This window comes from Pangasianodon hypophthalmus, chromosome 15, assembly GCF_027358585.1.
Source record: "Pangasianodon hypophthalmus isolate fPanHyp1 chromosome 15, fPanHyp1.pri, whole genome shotgun sequence".
In the NCBI taxonomy this organism is placed as follows: domain Eukaryota; kingdom Metazoa; phylum Chordata; class Actinopteri; order Siluriformes; family Pangasiidae; genus Pangasianodon; species Pangasianodon hypophthalmus.
This window is the reverse complement of record NC_069724.1, coordinates 4,878,595-4,903,549: the sequence shown is the minus strand read 5'-3', so window position 1 is coordinate 4,903,549 and position 24,955 is coordinate 4,878,595. Positions and strand designations below refer to the sequence as shown.

Below are 24,955 nucleotides of genomic sequence, written 5' to 3'. Positions count from 1 at the left end.
AATGTTAAACGCAGAGTAACTTCTAGAAACGGTGCTGTGGTACACAGTGATGCAGAAACGTCGCTAGCTAGCTGCGTAACTCTGAAATATTAGCTTTTAGGCAGACTAGCTCGGCTTATCGCTGGTTATCTGGTCAGCAACAGCCGCCTGTGTCTGTGTGTATGTGTGTGTGTTTTTTTTCTTTTTTTTTTCTTTTCCCTGAACCGGGCCACTCTAAACCGTGTCATAAAATGAAACTCGGCTTGTTTGGCTTGTAAAACAGTCCTGACGTCCAGCCAGGGTTTTTTATTTTTCCGGCTACAGCAAACATCTGACACCGTGTGTTGTGGAAAGAAGGCGCTCCATGTTGCAAGTCACCTCAGGATAATGTCAACACTGTGACTAGTGAGTTACCTGGAGGATTTGCTCATGTGTGCAGCAAGCCTCAGCCTGGTGTTTGAGACAAACACGTTAGTCCTTCAGGTCTGGCAGAATAGTAACTGTGTGTGTGTGTGTGTGTGTGTGTGGGTGTGTGTGTCTTCCTGCACACAAGTTTTGAGTCATACATCTCACTGCATTACAATACCTGATGGACATCCAGGATCTGTACCAAAAAAAAAAAAGATCTTGGGTTTCTGCAGCAATATTTCACTCTCTCTCTAAGACCCCCTGCTGTCATCATGTCCATCTACATTACAGTTAAAACAACTTGAACCTTTTTGTCTTTAGTTATCGCTCATGTAACGTTTATTTCGGGAAGTAAAACACTCTGTGAGTGGTTTGTTAGTTACTGTAGTTACTGTAACATTTTAACTAACTAACTAACCAGCTAACAATTAGAGAACGTGATCCTCTTCTGAGTGTTGAGCCTCTTCTGTTTAAAATTATGCACTTGGGCTTTTTTTTTTTCCTCCCTCAAGGATTGGGATGCTCGTGGATGCAGATGCAGACACACACGCACACACACACGCAAACACACACACGAGTACTTATACATATGACTTTGACTTATACATACATAGAATACTGTGCAAAAGTCTTAGACACTGTTTTTTTTTTTTTAGTACAAATTTTGTTATGGAAGTTTATTTTGTAAACAAGACTTCAGCATTTATTTAGTCTGGACAAAACAGTTTATAGATCCAAACATTACTTTTCCAACAAAAAAATTAAATGTTACAGAAAAATGTTCGAATATTAGTAAAGAAAGTGACATGTTGCGTAACAGACAATCGAAAAATATCATGAAAGCTGCTGGGTTTTGTATGCTAAAAAAAGGGATGGTGAAAGTCTGAAGAAAAACTGGCTGGTTCTCTCGATAAAATTTATCAGCTACTTTCCTTATAAAACTGCTCAAATTGTACCTGAGAATTGTACTGATGTGTGTGTTTTTTTTTTTTTTTTTTAAAGCAAAGAGTCGTTACACTAAATTTTGACTTTGTTTAGTTTATTACTGTTTACTGCTCTTTATAGTATTTTTAAAAAAAATGTAGAAACGTGTAATTTCATTATCTTTGAAAGCATTCGCAAATTACACTACAGCATGTCTTTGCACAGTACGTTTGCACAGCACCGTACACCTGATGATTCCCTCCCTCTCTCTGCGTAGAGGACAGGGGTGTGTCTGTTGCCTGTTATATCCGGTAATGGGTGCGAAGTCCCGTCTCTTGCAGCACTGGAATTCAGTCTGGTATTTTGGGGAGGTGAATTGAAAAGGGAGGAATGCGCGTCTAACCGACATCACCCTCAGGTGGAACCCAGACACCTGTCCAGATCCCCAGATCGCCCCGTTAAACACGTATCACCCCGATTTTGTGCCTAGTCTCGCGTTCTAGTTTTCGTTAATGTTAAATGTGATGAATAGAGGTTTCTAATAAGGAGCGAGCTTGGTCACAGATCATTATCATGTTTAAAAATCCCTCTGCATTTTACTGATGTTTTGTATTTGTGGTCAGATCTTTAACATACAAAGCATTTTGACTGTTAATCACCAACTAGTGACAGTGAGTTATCAGTTAATTAACACGCCTAAAATCAAAGCATGAAATAAGTTTGTATTCCTGAATCAGCTGAAGTTACAGGTTAAACTAACTTTGATTAGCAGTAACAGATGTAAATAAGTATATCTCGTAAATAATGTTAATATCTGATAGCTAGGATTTACGAAGAACTGGTTCTGTTAGTTAATTAACAAAATGCTCTGTACATTCAGATCGTTTTAAGGGAGAAAGGACATGTGTCTACGTGTTCAGGGATCAGTGGAATATTCTAGTGTCTAGTAGGTTGCTGACACTCGGACCTGTAACTGAGAATACCCGCTGCTGAAGTTGTTAACCAAGGGAATCATCATGTAGCTTATCTCAGACCACATCGTCCACTTAGTATGTTACTGGGTTTTTTTTTGCTGCATATTTTTTACATTTAAAATGTCAGAGTAAGCAAAAACATGGTTCTGTACAAGTTTGATGTTCACAACTTGACTGAGAAACTAGCTGATAAAAACTGTAATGCTGATGAAAAAGGAGCTTTTTAACTATTAAATGTCAATTAATGGTTAATAGGTTAATATACAACATCGTCATATTCATCAAGAAAGTTCATCCACTTCATTCAGCGAGACTTCTAAAGATCAAATCCAGAAAAAAGTTGAACTTTGTTCAATACACAGCATTTAAAAGTATTGAGTAGATGACCTCATGTCCAGGTGAAATCAAAACCTAAAAAATAATATATGAGTAAATGTGTTTAACAGTGAATCTTTCAGGGTCACAATTATGAAAATTCAGTGCTACAATCGAGGGAATCCCTAATCCGACACAGAGTGCCAGGATCAGACCGGTTTTCTCCTGAAACGCTGGATCAGGTGATAGGATTTCCAATCCCGTTCACTGTTCGCGGTGATGATCATTTTCTTCTTGAGTACTGTAGCATTGTATTGATTAGGATCTTTATTTCTGTCTTAAACACAGCATTAGCTACAGAAAAATGTTGGCTATTGGAATGTCCACACTACAACTGGAAATATTTTTGTTTTGGGTAAATATCAGGCATCAATCGATGCTAAGTATTAACACTGATAGCACTGAAAATAAATAGTTTGGTGATTCTGCAACTACAGTTTTATTGTAATACCTTTAGTTTGTTGTGTTACTAAATTAGAAAGTGTGTGTATAGTTCTTAATGTGACTTAACGAAAGGTCTGGCTTATAAAGGGGCAACCTGAGAGGTGAAGGATGTAGCGTAAAACATTAGATGTTAACACACACTTTTTTGTGTGTATAAAAATTTGTATGTGACCGAACACATGCTTAGGAAAAAGTATCACTGTAAGCAAATCTAAGATTGAAAACTTGTAAGTTTTTTCCAACCTAGATACAAGTTTGCAGTTTGTAAATATTTGCAGGGGAAAAAGGAAAATATGCCCATTTTCTACTCAAGTTTATTTTGCTAAGTGAGATTTATTTGGATAAATATTTCCATATTTGCAGTGTACATTTGATTCTTCACATGAACTTCTGTAGACAGGTCGACGTTCAGTTCTGATCAGAAGTCACGTTTGTATCTATAAATAAAATCAGTTGTAAAATATTGCACCATACAGTGTATTCGCTAGACACGTGGTTAGACGGGAATCTTCTAGGGTTACCAGGATGATCAGTTCCTGTTCTAAAGGTGAGATCAGGTAATAATCTTCCCACAGAAATGTGCTTATGTCACTGGGTAGCTAAACTAGTTTGTTTGGCTTCATAACCAGTGTCCGTTATTGCTCGCCCCTCGCCTGATGTATTCAGCTGTAACTCTCTCAAGACTGTGAACTGATAACTGTACAGTGAATAACTGTTTATGCTTTTATGCCTAAACATGAGAAAAAGCAGGTACGGAGTTGATAGATATGTCTACACTAAGTGTTCTATCTTCAGCAGGAAGCAGCACTTTGTGTAACACTTGTACAGACACTTGTGTAGGATTTTTTTTTTTTTTTTCCCACAGGTGGCTGAAGGAACTGGTGCCACACTGAACTCATGACCTACATGAGTGCCGCTTATTCAGGATTGCAGTACAGCGCACTTACGTTCAGTGTTTTAGATGGATGCAATCCGACTCTCAGACTCCGTCTTCTCTCATTAGACAGCTAAATATTAATTTAGTGATGCGTCTATTGCAATTTTTCAAACAGTATTTTTTTGTACTCTCTTTTTTTTTCATAGTGAAATGAATAACCTGCTTAGTAACTGATCAAGAACATTTTATTTAACTCGATTTGTTTCCCCCAGTTTACATAATGAAAAGCAAACATTGCTAGGCTAGGCTTGTTCTTTATAACATTGGAAAGTTCATCTTAAATCAGGAATAACATGAAGGACCGTGCTGTTATACAAAAATAATGCAGGCTGGGGTGTGATGCGACACAACGCGCAAGCGGAGTGCCACTACATCCCCCCCCATGATACATTATTTTCAAAATACTGCACAGTCAGGAGCGTGTTATTCTGCTTATCCGCAGTGATTCGCCAACTAGTACAACGTTTACTTAATTGATGAACGACACTTTTAGCACACATTAACAGTTTTTAGTTAGGTTTAATGTTGTGGAACATCTGAGAGGCAAGTTAGTCCATGTTCTCACTTATGGTCTAGCTGTGATAAACGGTCATTCCCTCCCCAGCGTCTCTCTCTGTCTCTCTTTCTCACACTCTCAAAAAAAAAAAAACCCAGCTTGTCAATTTAATTTAAGAAACAGGAAAGTGTAAACTCCTCTGTCCTGACAACTTTCCTGTGTTGTTAAACTTCACAAAGCACCGTGAGCTTACGGAGATAGAGAGCTTACAACTGAGACCCCTTCCGTAAATGTTAAATATCCCTTGACATAAGGTCACCCAATCAACAATTACATGGATTTAACCTTTTTTTTTTTAAACCATTTATCATTAGTCTTAGATTATGTGGAACGTTGGCCCTACAGGTCCTTGTGTATGTGCTGTTAGTATAGAAACTATAACGTATTAGAATGAGCAAATTAATATTAACCTATCATTCATGGTACAGCCGGAAGTACTTTCCAGTCAGATTTCAGCATTCAGCTGCGCCGTGGTATAAAGTGCATTAACTAGGTACGTTAGTTACTTTGTATATAGTAGGTTAGCAGAAGAACGGTTTTGTTTTGCTCAGAAAAGAGTGAAGAGTTTTGTTGCTTTCTTTGTGTCAGAATTGATCATTGTCTATGACCAATAGCAGCTGATCGTCAACAACATACTGGTTAAGTGATGCGAAAGAAAAATTTCACCCTCTCCGAAAATCGTGAGATCGAATCCCGGCGATGCCACAGCCATCCATAACCAGGAGCCAAGGGAGCAAAATTGGCCCTGCTCTCTGTGTGGGAGTGGTGGCATGCTCTCGCTTTGCTGTCAATCACAGTGACACTAGCCAATCATGGGTGTCTGTAAGGTCATGTATGCGGAAGAGGGTGGATTGCGCTTTCCTCTGAGTGTGTTGCGCTGCTCTGTGTAACACGAGTCCTTGGGAGGAAGCACATGTTAGCCTTCACCCTAACGATGATGGGAAAAGCCTGATGGTGAGTGGGAATTGGCCAAGACCAAAGTAGGGAGAAAATGTCTTTCTTGCTTTTGCTTTTCATGCTGAGTTTAATGTTTAGGATGTTTTCTCAGGTTACCTGTAATTTATGAAGATGCTGTAGTTCCTTCCCTTGATATTTGTCGCAGAGCACAGCTTGTAGTCTGTTTTGCTTTGATTGCCATTATTAATTGTAAAATACGGCCAGGCTGCTGTCTTCTGTCTGTTAGTGTGAGAGTGTACATTAGGTTTACGTCAACTAGTATCACGTGGTAATGGAATCTATTTTTTTTAATACATGTAGGAGTAAATGCATAGTATCAGATAGACACCTGAGACTACGATCTGTACCACTGTGTCGCTAAAATAATCACATGAATAGAGGTTTGTGACAAGCTTCCTGTGGTATGTATACATTCCCACACTGACTGTTGTAGTCTAGGCACATTGAGCTGCTTGTGCCTGGATGATAAGGCAGCAAAATTTGAGTTGACAAGTGGAACAGATAATCCTTGGAGATCAGAATATAGAATGTGGGGTTCGCTTTTAGTAGCTTTGTTTTATTTTTATGATTTCTGATTGAGAGGAGCAGCAAAAGAATTTCTACAGTTAGCTCTGATTTAAGATTAAAAAAAAAAATTAAGAATCTGCTGTGTTGGTTCAGACAAGTCACAAAGTTGGCCACAGAGTATGCACTGAATCGCAGTAATGCGGGGTTTTGTGTTGTGTAAATTGTACCAGGGCAATTGTGAAATATTGAACATTAATGTGTGTAAAAGTGTGTGTAGAAATAGTTCCTCATTGGCTAGCGGCCTAGCCCGGAATTTACAGGAGGTGTGGGAGGCATTGGAAAGCATGCAAATAATAATAGACCATCATGCCAGTCACAATGATTATTTTGAGAGTATTGTGGGTATCATAATAGCCACAATACTGACCATATACATTTTTCCTTTGAGTTCAGCAGTCTCTGGGCAATCGCTTAAGCTCTGATATTTTCATGCGCGTTTGATTTTCTTGGTGATGAGTCGTGTAGTGTGATCGAGCGTCTGTACAACTAGTAACAAGAACAACGCTGAGAACCAGCCAATTAGAGACTGAGAGGAATCAAATGTATCTCCTGGCATGTGCAGCAGATCCCTGAATCCAGTTTATCATCCATCTATTTGCGTTGGAGGACGAGGACAAAATGTAAAAGCAATAATAAAGCTGTGTCATGTCATACACAAATGGTTTTTAGGATAGTTTTTACACTTTTGCTAAGACCATGGCTTACTGCATGTTTTTTTTTCCTTTTTTTAAATCATGTTCTCCGTATCTTTCAGGTTATTTGTACAAGTTAGGAATAAAAACAAATTGACTATTGTACCTTTAAATGTCATCTCGTCCGCCTCTTCCTATTTTGCTGCCCAGGGCACTTTCAGTAAATGCACGTCATATGTATTTCTTTTATTTGTTACTCCCTTTTTATTTGTGTTGTGCTTCAGATACTTCAAAATGTTTGCGTGTTTTGTAAGCTGGCGCTAACAGACGACATCTCATGTTAGTACATCTTATGGACCTGTTTAAAAAAATATTAGCAGGTGACTCACCATTTCATCCCGTCGTTCCAGATTTATACCCATTACATAAGCTACACTACAACCTTTAAAGCTTCAGCGTATATTGAGTCAGAGGAGGGAAAATGTGCAGTAAAACATGATGATGTTCCTGTCATGCTGTGACTCATCCTGGGAATCCTGTAACAGTAATTCTCAGTCAGAGCTCTCAGGTTCAAACTGGCGGGAAATTTCGAATCTTTACGCCAGCTCAAGTTTTTCCAACATCATTGTGCCTGAAAGGCGTACAGCCAAAGACTTGTCCTTAAAGTTTTGGTAAGATTTGATAAGAGTCATGACAGAGAAGGTTTTCACGGATAACTCGAAATAATCAGCCTCAGAGAGACAGAGATGCGTGATCATAATAAAGCATGAAACACCCGATGTGAGCAAGTTAAGCTGTAGCTAATTATAGTTTATGGGTGTAGTTGACTGATTAATTTTCTGTTGATCTGTCAGGGTGTAATGAAACCTAATGCCAAAACCATATTGGTAGTCTAACAATATAGAAATGACCATTAATGCCATCTCTTCTTTTATTTTTTATTTTAACAGTGACTTTTAATCTAGTAAAGACTTTGCTGTATTCGTATGCCAAGCACACCTGATGATGATGATGATGATGATGAAGAAGATGAAGTGGTTTCTATCGGTTAAAGTTCAACTAAATGTGGTTTCTGAGCCACTACGTGAAACTGTGTATCCATATAGTCATGCTAGTTCTAGATTTAGTGTCCTGCCTTTTTTCCTATTACATAATGCCTGTGCTGTAAACTGCTGCAAAACATATCACTCACATAAACACTCCGTCTTAGAATATACAGAAAAGAATGGTGAAGTTTAGGGAAATGGTACTTTGGAAATACAGGTTTGTAAGGCACGTTTACACTTAATCATCTCGTTCCTGAGTCTGAATCCGAGTGAAATTTGATGCTTTTGGTTTGCTTGCTATTTGGTGTGGTTTGTTTTCTCACTGTGTGTAATTAAATGACTTCAAACAGACAAAAAATGTTGGCTGAGGGATGTCCAGGGCTGAAAATGTATGCATAAATCTCCTTCATTGGTCAGGAATATGATGGAAACAAACGAAAAAACGGGAATAAACCCTGTCAGTTGTGTGTAGAAATCATCACTTGAGCGTAGAGAACATGGAGCTGTGCTCAATTCATTTTCTAGATAACGCTAGAAATTAAAACTTTCTGAGCATTCCATTAAACTGTTTTTCTCTTTTTGCTTGTCGGTCCAAATCTTCATTGCATTTGTGCCGTTCTACAGCTCTGTCGAAAGGATTTCTCCCGCAACCGAAATACATGGCATGTTTCGTTCATGTTGTGCGGTTGGTTTGAATTCAGGATGCATGAAAATGACGCTTTTATGTTTGAACTATACATAGCGGTCAGGCCAAACGTGAATGAGTGACCTGGAGGAAAGGTGAATTCACTGAAGGGGAAAGGATGTGGGGTATTTATTTCTGGTTGCAGTACTTTATCTAGATGAACTTTTGAATTCGAAGACGAGTCTTCTGAGCCAATAGAAATACCAAAGACGAGACTGTGATCTATTTGTGATCTATTTGGGGAGCGATGGAGGAACTGCTGATGATTAAGTCGTTATCGCCTTAGACCTTCACTGTACATCTGGGGGAAAACATTTTCCCCACCAGAACCAACACAATGTGGATGTGTGTAACACGACTGGATCACATGATCAGTGCTACCAGAAAAAAGTCTGTCAGGATCTGAGTGGCAGAAACCGAAATGTGTTAACTGCATGCAAAAGGGTGGAATGTGTTTTGCATTTCTGTATGAGCAGCACAGTGTAGGATGTGCCGTGTGTCACCATTCAATACTTTCTTCAGGGTATCATTTAAAAATAAATAAATAAATAAATAAATTGAATATTTTGTTTTCCTGTTTGGGCAGACAGGTTAAATTTGTTTAATATTTTTCTTTCATGTAACAAAAGTACCATGTACTAGTCTGTTTTTATTATTATATCCTTTATCCAGAAATCACTCAGGTTCCCTTTTGTCATATATTTGGATTTTATTTTTATTAGGTATTTTAGCTGAGAAGAACTGACACAATCTGTGGACTGGCTTGTAACATATCTAATAACCTCAGTGTGAACAAAACTAATCCCAGATTAGTGGAAGTATTCAGCGGCTGGTTCAGAGCCGAATGTTAAGTAAATGATTACAGTTTCTATTACATTGTTATTTTACTCAGTCTTAGAGTAGTCTCGTGATTATTTCTAAGAAAAGCATGAATTTCAGTTGTTTAACGTTTCACAAAACTGTCTTTTAAATGATTATTTTAATGTATTGCAATGTTTTTTTTGCCTTTGGTGCAAATACCTTTTATTTTATATAGGAATGTGTGTGTGTGTGTGTGTGTGTGTGTATATATATATATATATATATATATATATATATATATATATATATATATATATATATATATATATATATATATATATAATGTGTGTGTATTTTGGCAAAAGGAAATTCCCAAATCTAAAATCAGTTTTGTCGGGTGTTGAATCAGTATTTGTTGAATATATTCATGCTTTTCCTTTTTATTTGGATTTAAGGTGTTAGTTTTGCAGTTCTGATGAATGATAACTGTACGATTTCACAATAGGGTTTGGCGGATATAACAAAAATATCCTGTCACGATTCTCAGGCGTATTTTGCGATACACAATATGCATCATGATGTACAGGTTTTACGAACAATTTCCTAGCAATGTGGTAGTGCTGCATTTAAAAAAAAAAAAATGGTTTGATAATAATAGTAATAATAATGTCTAGAGAAATGTTATTTTTTACATTAAAAACATCATCTTTTATTTGTAAAAAGAAAATTACAACTGAAAAGAAGAAAAAATAAACATTCCGTACATTTTAAAAATAATTTTACATTTAAAAAGATTAAGTAAAAAAGTTCAATATCATATCAGAGTTTTCCAGCAATTGTGATTGTTAATTCTGTTTTTAATTTATAAAGAGAGATCACGATACCCACTATATCTCAGAAAAGTGTATTGTGACATAACTTATGAGATACTGAGAAATTATCTCAGTATCATGATATCTATGCTTGCTAACAAACTGCTAGCAAAACAGTGTGTGATGATACTGTATTTAATGCGTACATAAGTAAATTTTATTTAAGAAGGAAAATGAGAAATGTAAAAAATTACAAAATAAATTGAACATTTTGTAATTTTAAAGATTAGAAAAAAAATTTTGACATCGTATCAGCTGCCTCCAGTCAGTTTGTAATTCTTAAAGAAATTATAAAAATACATCACGATGTTGATGATATCTCAGAAAATTGTCATATCCATCACTGATTGATGACAACATCGCCTGTGGCTTTGAGGGGGCGTGGCCAGACGTATGTGCAGCATGTCGTGTATGTGTCACGCCGTTATAGTGGCAAAATACCATGTGATTTTTTTTTTTTATTTTAATAATTAGCCATTAAAAAGGTCAGGACTGCTGCAAAACTGAAGCGAGGACTGTAAATAAACATTATTAGCTGTAACTAAGATCATTATAAAATTTTAATAAAATTATATACACTGCATGTGCTCTGTGATGAACAGCAGTGGTGATACTTATTTCATTCTTGTATAGTGAAGTCGCCCTGATAAACAACACGCTGTTGCATTGTCTTAATGGAGCCTAAATCTCCGTTCATGTGTTGGAAGTGAAGCTGCTGCTTTATCCGTTCAGCAGCACCGACAAGGGAAGCTAAACATGAGCGAAAGATGGGCTGCAGGTTATTAAGGTTCATACAGGATACAAAACAGGCAAAAAACTGAATTATGAAACACAGCACACTTTATTTTTGTCTATCTTAAAGCTGCGTCTTCTGACAAATGTTTAACTCGTCCTTGATAACTTGATAGCTATCGGTGAATCCCGATACTATCGTCAATCGTCCCAAAGCTAATCTTAGCAGACAGTCCACTAAATTTTGGTTTTACTTTTGTGACAAGTTTAACGTGCGAGTTGTGTTAAGGTCATTGATAATGAATTCGTCGCGGACGCTGATTGAATGACTGCACTGTACTGTACAGAACAATGTGTCGCTTCTCTGCTGAAGCTGAGGAATATAAACATAGGATCCAAGCACAACGATATCTATTCTCCGTTAAACCTAAACAGGGCAGGACTGTGGGAAAGGTTTTTTTTTTTTTTTTTTTTTCCTTTGTTTTTCCAGTTGTTTTAGGGTGGAGGAACAGGACAAGGAACCCAAGTTGTGTCTTCTTGTGCACTAAGTCACATCAGCACAAGATAATCTTTCACCCAAACTGTGGCTGTGTGTTTACTGGTGTGTTTGTAGCCGAATGCAGCAGCTCTCACAATAACCGGAATATTCCTGTCCTGTGTCTTAGCTTAGCCGGAAGAAAAACACCCCATCTTGCTTTCAGAGCGTTGATGAGGTAATAAGATTCCCTCGTTGGACATGAAGCCTGTCTCTCGTGACTCAGCCTCTCCCTTACTCTATCTCTGTACGCGTTCTGTCTCTCCATCTGCCTCTTGGGCACTTCCTTGCATCTGTTTTTTTTGCGATGTGTATATACATCACAGAAGTAGAGCGTAGAGCTGAAAAGTGAGCGGCTCCACCATCTGAGCTGTACATGCTTTTAATTATTCTGCCTACAGATGGACTTTTTGCTGACCACACCCACCCTCGCTGCCTTACTCACTATTTTTTGTGGGTCAGCTCCTCTTGGCAATCCTTGATTTCTGTGAAAATATTTTCGTGGAAGACTCCTCCCGTTTAGTCCCCCTCCTTTTTTTTTTTTTTTTTTTTCCGGGTTAACCTAAGACGTGACCGCTGCTCGGGTATAAACAAGAGCGACAACATGTCGTATTTTGTTCTTCAGTGTTGTGTTCACTAGCCTTTTGGAAGGAATTGCCTGATCTCTAGATGATACAAACCAGCTAACTGAGTGAGCAATCATTTTTGTAGTGTGTGAGCTTCGAGAAAGGAGAAAAGAGGCCCAAAAAAAAGTTAAACAGCATATATAAGTTCTCATGTGGCTGATGTGGCACGTGGACCGGACACACACTTCCCCATGGTGGTGTAGCGTGCTTGTGGGGAAAAGATACTGAATTATTTACACATGGATGTCATTTAACTGCACTCAGGAACTAGACGGTCTGCCTTTTTGCATTATGCACATACCGTGAATAAACACTCTGAATTTATATGAATTACCATGAATTGTGTTATCATAGTTGTACGTGTCACAGTCCGTCACTGATGTCGTCTCATGTAGTTTTCATTTCCTGTTTTTTTTTCTGCTGAAAATCCACTTGATGGTATGCTGACTAACGCTGCTTCCAAAGAATAGCAAAATCTGTGCATGCAGACGTTCCAGGAGGCGTTGAATCATATCTGTGCTTAGCAATCTGTATCAAATTCATACAGTAACTCTTTTCTTGTATATTACTGTTTCTTTCTGAATACAGGTAGAAGGACCATAACTCAGGAAAGGTCTTGCTTGAAAAATGATTTGTTTGCAGATATTACGACTTTAAGTCAATGTGTGCTGCATAACATCTGTGTGTGTGCATGTGTGTGTGTTAGAAAGGGAATACTGAAGTGTTAAATTGGATCACATTACATTTAATGTCATTATAGGCTCCCATGCACACTGTTATCAAAGTCACTAGTAATTATGTAGATTAGCTCTGCCGTGTGCCCGAGCCGCTGCTCATCCCGATCACAAGAGCCTCTCTGGGTCAGCAACACTCTTTCGTGCGCACACACACACACACACACACACACACACACATGCACGCACGCGCATTTGCTTGACTGCTGCAGTGCTGTGTGTAGTGTGTGTACAGTACGTTGCTCCTTGGGGGTGGAGCAGCAGGTGTGAGGAGGTCAAGGACGTGGCTAGGGAAGGGGAGGGACAACCCGCTGATCGGCTCGTCTTAGTGCTTACTGTAATTCCACTGAGGCTCAGGGCCTAAATATTGCACCTTCCATCTCCAGGCAACGCGCCTACAGGGCCGGACCTCATGGCCCACGCGACCTTTGTCACTAGAGCCCTCTTGTGTTAATTAACTGATTTTGCTGGACAAGAAGCCCTAGTAGTTCCAGGACATGCATTTTATCGTCATTGAAATGAGAAAGATAAAAATAGAAACGTTTTGGTGTTGGATCATTTTCTGTTGCATTGTGGTCTCACACATTGAAGGTGTGTGTCTGTGTGTGATGAGGTGATTTGGCACGAACTTGGTAAACATAAACATAATAAAAAAGTCCAGCATAGCTGGCGGTTGATCAGACGCATCGCTAATAACTGAGCAGCTTTGTTCTGCATTACGACTGTACATAAAATAATTTTCAGCTCATCAATACAAACCAGCATAAGTGATGAACACAAGTTAGGCACTTTTATTACCATTGCTCATGATGAAATGGAGCAGAATTAGGGCTGTTATAGTTTAAAATACTGACAGTATGAGAACCTAGTATCAAAATATCACTTTTGTGGTTTTATGGTATTAAAGGGCCATCTTTGCACATCCTTGTTTATAACAAAAACCAAAAGGACAAGAAGATGTAATCCCTTAATTATACTTCTTTCATAGAAAGACATTTTTGGAGATTGATTTTCTCTCAAAAATACATGGTCTACATTTATCACATTGAATGAGAGAGTGGCTGTGAGGAAAGACTGGTGCATTGAGCCCCAAAAAAAAAATCTACCTAGTGAAGCGGTGTGCAGTAAAATAGCCAAAAAAACAGGTAGTTGCTTTGTTTAATTCTGGGCAGCATTGCCATGTTCCTCATATATGATAAAGTTACAAACATGCTAGTGGCAGCAGAGGTAGCATTGTAACCTGTTTACAGCATTTACACAAGGATTGCTCAGATAAAGGGTTTTCAGTGCAGCCGCGTCCCACCTGTGGGGAAACGGAGGCCCTGTTCATGCCTAGTACTAACACGCGCTCTGGGTGATCGGATCACAAGGGGTCAGCGCTAAGTACAGGTGAGCACGGGGTCAAATGCGTCTCGAAGATACAGCATGGTCCAGTCACTCAAGCCTCATTCGGAGGTGGTCTGGAGACAGCAACGAAGGACCAACTAATCGAGTGCATCATCATTTCCTAGGCGGAACAGACGTAATCATTGTGAGACTGTTTAGAAATCGCACTGAACCGTAGAGTGCTCCATCGCTAGGCTAATGGATAAGAGCGACGCTCCAACAGCAGAGAAGAAAGCAGCTGCTTTTCATAGCTTCATTCATCGTCTCATCTCCCATTCATTCGTTAGCAGATCAAAACCATTAATACATTTTGAAACAGCCCATAAAAGTGCATGAGATGTGATTCGCAGGACGTTTCTGCCTGAAAATAAAGAAAGCAGAAGACAGGCGTAATAAATGTGCATGACAGCCTTTCTCCAGCAGAAATGATGTATGAAATATGATCATAAGTGTTCACTGGAGACGCATTCATAATGCCAGGTGTGAACAGATACGCGTCTCGGCTGTCCGCTTGTGATCCGATCACTCGAGACGGATTTTAATACCAGATGTGAACAGATGTGGTCTAAGGTTGTTGTATAATGATTTATGGCAAATCCAGGGGGAGGGGACTGGGAAATCTTTGGGAAGTCGTTTCCGGATGTGAAAAAGGGATGAGAATCACTGGAACTGGATTAAGTTTAAAAAAAAAAAAAAAAAAAAAAAAACAACTAATAGATAGGTAAAAGACAGAAATGCATTTTAGTCAGTGAAGTAATTGTTCAGTCATATATATATATATATATATATATATATATATATATATATATATATATATATACACACACACACTGTAACACCCTTAACAAGGAAGCATTAAAATTGTAGGCTTGAGTGATGTATTGATATCAATATCATGATGTGCCGATGTTGTGGTACACTTTTCTGATGTTGTCAGGTGTTCATTAGCTAAATGGATGTTAAAATATGTTCCCTTGCTTAACAATTAATTTTTTTGTAACTCTTTTACCCTGCAGGTGGAGTCTTTCATCTTAGACCAGGAGGATCTGGATAACCCAGTGCTAAAGACGGCGTCAGAGCTGCTCCTATCCAGCGCAGCCGACGGAGCTGACCTCAGAACAGTCGATCCAGAGACACAGGCACGGCTGGAGGCGTTACTAGAGGCGGCAGGTACGTCCCGCTACACGCTCGCTCGCGCTCTCTCTCAGCACACCATCAGCCGCCTGTTTATGACAGCAGCGCTGACAGTTCTCACACGCCTGCATGCCTTTACTCACCTGTTTTCTCGGTTGTTTTCAAAGCAAATTAGTGTTGTGTGAAGCTGTCGCTTTGTATCCGTGTTCAAGACTCAAAGGCCAGAATTCATGTATAAATTACTTTGTTCATTTTCATATTCATTCACCTTGTCTTGGAAAAGATCTCGTCTCACCAGGCACGTTAGCTGATTGGGCTTTATTGAGTCGTCTCGTTAAATAGCGCACTTTGTTTACAGTGTACATATACAATAAAGCAGCTTTCCGGTAAAACACGCTGCGTGTGTGTGTATATTAGGACGTGACCCGGGCTAAAACGAAGCTGCAGTCTGGGTGTTAGTGATGTGCAGCCTCCTGTAGAAACACAGGCTAGAGGTGATGGAGATATAATTACACAGACCTACTGAAAGGTGTATTTTTAGCATTTAACGTTTGGCGCTTGTGTTTACATTCAGCTGGAAGCGTGCTGTGAATTTTTTTACCTGTAGAGAATCTTTAGGTGCAGCTGTGATTAGCTAGACGAGGCTCAGCGTGTCGGGCCTGGCGGGTGAAGCGGTACAGGCTAGCCCGGTCCTGTGAGCTGATAGCTAGCTCAGAGCAGCACCAGGGGAGATTAAGAGGAACAATAGATTTCAATACAGCAGCCTCGGCTCTGATCATGACTCAGCAGTGGCATTTAGTAAGCTTGCTGTACGTGTGTACGAGTGTGTGCGCGTGTGTGCGTGTAAACGTAATCCTCTGTGGCCATGTAGTTGCCTGTGTAGAATTATTGCACGTGTCTTTTTTTTTGTTTTGTTTTTTTCTTTTTTTTTTTCTCTTTCTCCTCCCCTCTCCCCATATAGTTTCTAGGATGTCCTGTGTTCATGGCTGTCTATGAATGCTGCTTTGTCCTCTGTTATCCGTGTGTGTGTGTTTGTTAATATGGCGGTCAACTCGTTGTCCAACATCATTGTTAATAAGTTACACAGTATTTATGCAGGTGACACATGTATTTGTTCTTTTCACTTGGCAGACCCACATTTGTGCCTGGATGGTGATGCGAGTTGCCACGTTGTTATTCGTTGGTTTGGGATTTTTTTTATTCTTTCTTATTTAAGTAGATGTTAAACAGTTTGTCTTCCTAGGTAGGGTTCCTGATGAAAGCAGAAATATTTTGTAAGCAGATTTTACCAGTGTTTTCCATAGACACATTGCACTTGCTGCTGTCAGGGTCCACAGATTACATGCCGTTTGTTTGATTATAAACAGTCAGGGAAGAGTTATGAGATGATTTCAAGTGGCTTATGGCTGTAGTAAGTGTTTTGAGAATCCAGTTCTTCACATAACACGTCATAAGTCACAAACTTTCAAATTGGTCCTGATGCTCGTTAAAGGTCTTGTTGCGTGAAAATGAAACTGAAGCAAATACAGAATGTGTGGTGTTTAAGTACACTAAAATTTAAGTAGACTAATAGAGAATCAGAGATTATGCCGATAGCACGGCAAGCTTAGGGTGCACATTATGCAGCCCGGGTGTGAAATGTGTGACTTTCGTATTCCTTCGGAACAGTGACATTTGCTCTCAGGGATGACTTCAAGTGACAAAAGTTCATTTCAGGCCCTGTACTGCTGAATCTGCGTCTTGTGTAGTTTTAAGTCACTTCTCCTTCTCAGGTTGTCGTGTTCCAGTTTTGCTTGTCATTATGTGATCACTTACTACAACAGTTTTATTGTGACTGCATTTAAAAGATAGTTTGTTTAATTGCAGGGAAGGCACAATAGACCCCACAACCCCAGTCGGCTGCTGTTTTGTCTTAAATATTTGTATACAATAAAGCCTTACAGTTTCATCTGTAGCTGTGTAATGACGTTAAAGTAGTATACGAATTTAACAACAGACCTTTTTCGTCGTATGTAATTAAGCCCACCAGTTCCCAGTTTCATAATTATCTTGTGTACTCCACCACGCTGCATGGTTTTGAACATGACTAACCAGTGTCGGTGTCTTCCTGTGTGTGTGTGTGTGTGTGTGTGTGTGTGTGTGTGTGTGTGTGTGTGTGTGTGTGTTTGTGCTTGTGTGACTTGGGCGTGCACTAACTCTGGATGCCTTTGGCCTTGAATGCTGCGTGTTGCTGGCGTGTGGCTGATGCTGCAGGCATTGGTAAACTGTCCACTGCCGATGGCAAAGCCTTCGCAGATCCCGAGGTGCTGCGCCGCCTGACGTCATCAGTGAGCTGTGCGCTGGACGAAGCCGCCGCCGCCCTCACACGCATGAGGGCCGAAAACACACTCAACGCCAACCAGGCAGACAAGTAGGCATCTTCTCCAGCTTATCTACTTCATACTTTCTTCATTACTTTATTACTTCAAGTACTTCATTAATTTTTTTTTTTTAATAGACAACCAAAATTGATTTTCCCCAAAGACGTAAAATTACAACAAGGAAATTAGCACAGAATTGGTTTTCTCTTTGAAATCAGTGTATTTAGCATTAGGCCACTTTGCGCCAATGCATATTGAAAATGTAATCATTTTTAGGCTTTGTCATCTCATTTAAACTTGGAAGTGATTTTGGAAGAGAAAATTGCAAGAAGACCTTCAATAAATAATAATAAACAAGTACCAGTTACCCTCTTATTTGGAATTAGGGTGCATTAGGGTTGCTTTTTTAAATCAGGCACACAGACGGGCAACAAATTAAAGGAATAAACAACATAAACTACCGCAAGCTGCCAGAATAGCTTCAGTGTCCCTTGACTAGGATTCTAAGTCCCTGGAGCCTTACTGAAGCTATGAATGCCGTTCTTCCAAAAGACACTCCCTCACTTGGGGGTTTGTGATATGATTTACATTGTTTTTATACCGCTTAAACCATTCCTTGAGTCCTGTAGATGGGGCGGAGTCATACTGGAAGAGACCACACCCATCAAGGTAGAAATGTTCTATCAAAGGATAAAGATGATGAGTGAGAACAATGCTGTGTTCAACCAAAGCTTGTACTGTAGAATTTCAGACTTCTGACTAGCGAAAAAAACAAAGGGAACACCCCCTCAGCTTGGAGTTGCTGAAGGTGTCCTGAACTCCAAGCGACGTTAAATCAGTGTAGCCGCTCAGACAGTCCACAATAAATTAAATATCACTTCACTGCTTAAAATGAGTTTATAGTAGAGTTTACTTCAGATAAATCAACATAGATGCTATAGTTGGTTAAACTGATAACCCTGACCATACGTTTCTCTGGTTTGAGAAAGCAAATACATCATAAGGGTGATTTATACTTCTGTTAACTACGCGTACACAAGATGGCCGCAGCATGTATCATGCAGTCATTTGACTCATCGCTTGTGCTGTCCTCAGAAATTAACACGATGTGTCCACATGGTGAAATACCAACATAAATAGTGGAGGGAGTGTAGCACCATGTAGCACTGAGTCCATAACTGAATAAACTACGTTGTGTCTCAAATCGTATACTTAGATACTATTCTAGACTCTTACTGAGTAGTAACACCAACCGGTTTTCCTGCTACAGTGAGTGTTTCACAAACTCTTAACAATACTGAAAGTACCTCTCTTCTGGATTAGTAAATACTTTTAAATGCAAGGTCAGAGTTTTCGATTTGAGACGGAGCTCGATGACGAGACTCACGCCCGCTGCAGAAAGTTTTAAATAGAAACAGAGCTCGTCAGTCTGTTTAATGTTGCAGTGCATGAAATCGCTAAACATTACACTTCGACTGTAAAACCTGACAGACAGAGATGTTTTGGATCTGACGTGTCGTCTAGTGGGCGTCGCTTTTAATCCTCCAGATGGACACGATGTGCGTGCACGTACGTGTGGTGAAAGTGACTTATATTTTCACCTATAAACTCATGATTACTGATGTTAGCTGACCAGCTTGTTGCCGACAAAACACACTTTCATTAGATGCCACCAGTTTTTCCTTTAATTTGTCATTCGTCTGTATGTAGAATTTACACAGAAGTAAAATTTCAGTACCAAAGACGGACAGAAATACAAATTTTTTTTCCTTTACAATTTTAGGCTCGCTAGAGTTGTCAGAATGCCACTATGTATTTTGCTGAACTTACTCTTGCTTCTTCTAAGCCATCAAAGTATTACTTAGTCAGCTTAGTCTGTACAGTAAGTAATCCTGAAGCTTAGATTATTGTATTTGTAGTTCATCTGTAGTATAGCTATATTTTTGGAGGGCCAGTCAGCGTAGCTAGCTTAGCTTTGCCTGCACAGTCGCGGTAATTGTAGCAGTCTGGTTATTTTTAGCCGTAGCCTGCCTGAGGCCTGCTCCGACGGAGACGTGAACGCAGTGAAGAAGCTGCTGGACGAGGGCCACAGCGTCAACGAGCACACAGAAGAAGGAGAGAGCCTGCTCTGTCTGGCCTGCTCCGCTGGATACTATGAGCTCGCACAGGTAGGGCTCACACACCTCCTCCCTTATGCACACACACTGCTCTTTTATGCTGCTGCTGACCAACTACACTTGTACGCAATACTCCTGAGCATTGCTAAGGCTGTTCTTCTCTTAAGGTGCTCACTTCAAAGTAGCTTTTTCATTCTTCACTAACTGTTTTATTGTAATATTTGTGTGTGTTGGTTATATATTTTTGTCTTGAATAATATTTTGTTGTTGTTTTTTTTTTTATTATTATTATTTTTTTTTATAGGTCTTGCTGGCCATGCACGCTAACGTAGAGGACCGAGGAATCAAGGGAGACATCACACCTCTCATGGCTGCTGCTAGTGGTGGTTACGTAGACATTGTCAAACTGCTCCTAGTACATGGAGCAGACGTGAATGCACAGTCGTCTTCAGGTACAATAAACTCTTTAGGTTGAACGTACCCTACTAACGGAGTCGTTTTTCTACAGTCACCTTATTTACCTGTCGTTCATATTGGTTATGACATCACAGAATAAACCTTACGACAATAAAATGTAGTAAAAAGGAAGAATTTAAGAAAAATGTCATGATATATCTCGTCCCACTTTAAACATTACATTACAAGCAATATGGCTGATTATTATTTGAATTATTTCAATGGCCATTCATTTTACAGAATGCACCGTAGAATTAACATTAATGGCTTTTGGTTGTTTTGTAGGTAACACGGCACTGACATACGCTTGTGCTGGTGGGTTCCTGGACGTGGTAAAAGTTCTACTAAAGGAGGGAGCCAACATTGAAGATCACAATGAGAACGGCCACACGCCCCTGATGGAGGCAGCTAGCGCGGGGCATGTGGAGGTGGCACGTGTGCTCCTGGAGTACGGAGCAGGGATCAACACACACTCCAACGAGTTTAAGGAAAGCGCTCTCACACTAGCCTGCTATAAAGGTGTGTGTCGGAATAACCAGTGCACTCAGTTTATAGCAAAAGTTATTTGCGTGTGAAAAAGTATTTTTAAGAAAGTAAACGTTTATACTGTGGAAAGGCACAGAGTGTGAGTCCTCTGGCTTTAATACAGGGCATTTGGACATGGTGCGGTTTCTCTTGGAGGCAGGAGCGGACCAGGAACACAAGACGGACGAGATGCACACGGCACTCATGGAAGCCTGCATGGTGAGAACACTGCATTCTTTATTCATTTTATTCACACACAAACACAAATTTGCTTTGGACTGTTTTATTTTCCTCTTCTTGTTTGCGCATGCTGTATTCATTTAGGAAATCATTATGAAAATATGTATTTGATCTGCAGTTTGCAAATATCTATATATTTTTTAACTGCAAGTATGCTGACCTCACTGAGAGCACATGAAAGGGGCAATTTTGTCATACTGTAGTGTCTGCTATTGGGTGTAACAATCACAGTATGCACCATAAAAGGAAACACCCTAATGCATGAGAATTGTGTGCATGCCAAAATACTTCTTTCTGTTCGCTCAATCTTCAGCATGTGGCTCACAAGGTTTTCTTCTGTGCTCTGTGCAGGACGGGCACGTAGAGGTGGCGCGGTTGCTGTTGGACAGCGGTGCGCAGGTGAACATGCCGGCGGATTCGTTCGAGTCGCCGCTGACCCTGGCAGCCTGCGGAGGGCATGTGGAGCTGGCGGCACTGCTGATTGAGAGGGGGGCCAACCTGGAGGAGGTCAACGATGAGGGATACACTCCCCTCATGGAGGCTGCACGTGAGGGTCACGAGGAAATGGTGGCTCTGCTCCTGGCACAAGGTACACAGATTCCCACCATGGCTTTGTCACTAGCTGGATTTTCTGATTTGCAGGTCTGAACAAACTCTTCATTTACGTAATTTACGTATTTGAAAATTTGCATTTGAATGTTTTAAGATCCCCTGTATCACCTAACCAGAGTCTTTTGGCTTCTTAGCCAGATGACACCTAACTTTAATTGTGTACTTAATTTCAACTTAATTATAGATTTGATAAGCAATTTAAGTAAACAAAACTATTAAATATCAAATGTTTGTGGTCTTTGGTAATTAACAACTATCGCCTTTTTTTTTTCCCTCTGGTTGAGGTACATTCTTATACCCTATTTTAGGTGTATTTAACAATTTTTTTGCCAAGGTTCAGTTTTTCACACATTTTTTGGCTCTGCTACAGTTTTTTCCCCCCAAGGACTCAAGTTGTTTTTACTGAAATACTTTGCTGGGCTCACGGTCCACCAGTTGACTTTCCCTGTCCTAAGTAGCAAGCATATATAGTGAATGTGAGGCTTTTCAGGATTCAGCCTTAATCTGGTGAATGGTACAGAATTGTACATGGATCTCACATAGCCTAATAAAAATGCAATAAGTATATGTAAATATCAGTGGCAAGAAAGCATTACTGTGGGGAAATCATTAAAAACAAACCAGCAAAATGTATTTCTATTTATTTTGCAGTATAAAATCATCGGTTCATTAATACAGGGAAGCAGTTAAATACTAAATATTACAAGTAATCAGATGTAATTTGACAGCGCTGCTTGACCGCACGGTTTCTGTTTTGTATATGCCACTTTGTTATATGCTTTATTTTTTTTTTCTGTATTTGTTCTATATTAGTTGTCAGCATGTTGACATAACAGGTGCAGCTTATAACTGGTGTGCTGTGATTAGGTGCAAACATCAACGCTCAGACAGAGGAGACGCAGGAGACGGCGCTGACTCTGGCCTGTTGCGGGGGTTTCTTGGAGGTAGCTGACTTCCTCATCAAGGCTGGAGCAGACATCGAGCTCGGATGCTCCACTCCTCTCATGGAGGCTGCGCAGGAGGGACATCTAGAGCTGGTCAAGTACCTGCTGGCTGCTGGTGAGGATACTGTCTGAAATTACACAAGTGTACTATAAGTAGCTGCTTTGGTGCAGGGATTTGTTGGTCTTAACTGTCGCTGTTCCTCTGTGTTTAGGAGCCAATGTCCATGCCACGACAGCCACGGGGGACACAGCGCTGACGTACGCCTGTGAAAACGGACACACAGATGTGGCCGATGTGCTGCTTCAGACCGGAGCTGACCTGGTGAGTGCCTTTCTTTTTTTTTTTTCCTACCCCCTTTGTGTGATGATGTCTTTGACTTTAACTGCTTGCCTTTATTTGTTTATTTATTTATTTATTTATTTATCTATAGGAGCATGAGTCAGAAGGTGGAAGGACTCCACTGATGAAAGCAGCCAGAGCAGGACATCTTTGCACTGTGCAGTTCCTAATCAGTAAAGGTACAGTATTCAAGTATAAAACAGAGAGAGAATATATTTTATGAAGAGTACTTCATTATGTCATAAACCATCATGCACTTGAATGGTAAAATTAGAAAAGTTAGCCGGGAACATACACGCAGTGTATCTTTCATCACCCAGTACTCCTCACTAATTGGCAATATTACATTTTGATCATGTGAAATTTTCTTAGCAATATACACAGCCTACTGGGTTTCACGTGATTTGATTTTGTATTTTGTATGGCAGATATAATAACAAAAGATGGTTAGGAAGAACTGTGCGCATCTGTGAGCTCATGTATGCAGAAGAGGATAGAGAGCGCTTTACTCCAAGGGTGTTACTCTGCCCTGTGTCACAGCATGAGCAGCAGTTTTGAAAAGATGCGTTGGCCAGCTTCATGTGTCTCAGAGGAAGCACGTGTTAGCCTTCATACTGCCTGGTTGGTAGCTGATAGGAGAGAGATAGCTGGTAGGTGGGAATTGGCAAATGACCAAATTGTGGGGGAAATCCAAAAGAAAAAAAGATGGTTAGGATATTGTTTAAAAAATATCCAATTATCTGGACAACACAGAATAATGTAATGTAATTGTACTTAATTGTATACCTAAATATCAGAGCAATGTCTGATGTTTTTGGATTCCTCTAATTAATAATTTGTGTTGTGTGCCTGTAGGTGCTAATGTGAACAGAGCCACAGCTAATAATGATCACACAGTGGTGTCTCTGGCCTGTGCTGGAGGTCACCTGGCTGTCGTGGAGCTGCTGCTGGCTCACGGTGCAGACCCTACTCACAGACTGAAGGTGCGTTCAAGCTCCATGTCCCTTGCTACTGGTTTGGGAAATATCGATTTTTTTTCTTTTTTTTTCTCACTTGCTATTTGAAGTCTGAGTGTGTCAGTACTGCTTGTGCCACCTGGGGGTACAATGTAAATTTAATGAAAACAGCTCTTGGTTTAGTTTGTGAAAATTTGCTTTGGCAGTTTTAGTTATTATTTTCAATTTATTTTCAGCCTTTAACTGAAAGCATATGACTATATGCTTAAAATATCAGCTAAACCACAACAGACTGAACAAGTGGGATTCAATAAATAAAAATTAAAACATTTATAAGAACATTTTTTTTATTATTAGCAGTATGCATAGTAATACAGATTTACAGGTGGTATATAAAATACTCTGATATATGGTTTTTAGTATATATCCCAAGTCTGATCATGGCACTTTAATAGCTGAAATGTTTATTTGGAGAATTTTAATTTGTAATCTGAAAAAAAAAATGGCAGGGTAAACTAATATTTGAATCTGTCAGGTAATGTCATTTGTCCAAGTGCTTTCTTCACTGTGTATCTGCTGTATCAGTTGCTAATTAATCTTTTATCTCATCCTGATAGGATGGCTCAACGATGCTGATTGAAGCTGCTAAGGGTGGTCACACCAATGTGGTGTCTTACCTGCTAGACTACCCAAACAACATTTTGTCAGTCCCTGCGCCAGATCTGTCTCAACTCACACCCCCCTCCCATGACACATCTCAGGTTAGAAGTCGCATCACTCTCAGTTTAACGAGCAGGCCATCATTTGCAGAGGACATTGATTATGCACGTATAGCACATGTAAATGTCTGAAGAATGTATTTGGTTGTTTTGAAGACAAAAACTGTGACTATTTAACATGAGGTTTCTTTCCTGTCCATATATGCAGGCTCCTCGAGTCCCATTCCAAGCTCTGGCCATGGTGGTACCCCCTCAGGAGCCAGACAGCGTGCCCTCCACCATTGCCACACCGCCACCCGTCACAAACAAAGGTTAGTCTGGTGACTACCCAGAATATATCAAAATGGCAGTAAGGTCACGTGTATGACACCATGTTATATAA

The 24,955-nt window shown here is 39.8% G+C and overlaps 1 protein-coding gene across 6 annotated transcripts in view; it reads left to right on the top strand.

Annotated features, from left to right (window-relative positions):
• ankhd1 (ankyrin repeat and KH domain containing 1) overlaps window positions 1-24,955 on the top strand; it is a 36,111-nt gene that overhangs the window by 945 nt on the left and 10,211 nt on the right. For 2 of the 6 annotated variants that reach the window (XM_026938321.3, XM_026938319.3), the window contains exons 2-14: window positions 15,187-15,340; window positions 17,558-17,714; window positions 19,685-19,832; window positions 20,086-20,233; window positions 20,523-20,756; window positions 20,887-20,981; window positions 21,354-21,591; window positions 22,482-22,673; window positions 22,771-22,880; window positions 22,990-23,077; window positions 23,754-23,881; window positions 24,472-24,615; window positions 24,782-24,884. In XM_026938321.3, the coding sequence (XP_026794122.1) occupies window positions 15,187-15,340; window positions 17,558-17,714; window positions 19,685-19,832; window positions 20,086-20,233; window positions 20,523-20,756; window positions 20,887-20,981; window positions 21,354-21,591; window positions 22,482-22,673; window positions 22,771-22,880; window positions 22,990-23,077; window positions 23,754-23,881; window positions 24,472-24,615; window positions 24,782-24,884 (1,939 nt within the window). Of the gene's footprint in view, window positions 1-15,186; window positions 15,341-17,557; window positions 17,715-19,669; window positions 19,833-20,085; window positions 20,234-20,522; window positions 20,757-20,886; window positions 20,982-21,353; window positions 21,592-22,481; window positions 22,674-22,770; window positions 22,881-22,989; window positions 23,078-23,753; window positions 23,882-24,471; window positions 24,616-24,781; window positions 24,885-24,955 lie in introns of all 6 variants that reach the window. The other 4 variants (XM_026938318.3, XM_026938317.3, XM_053240030.1 and 1 more) reach the window with 3 other exon arrangements.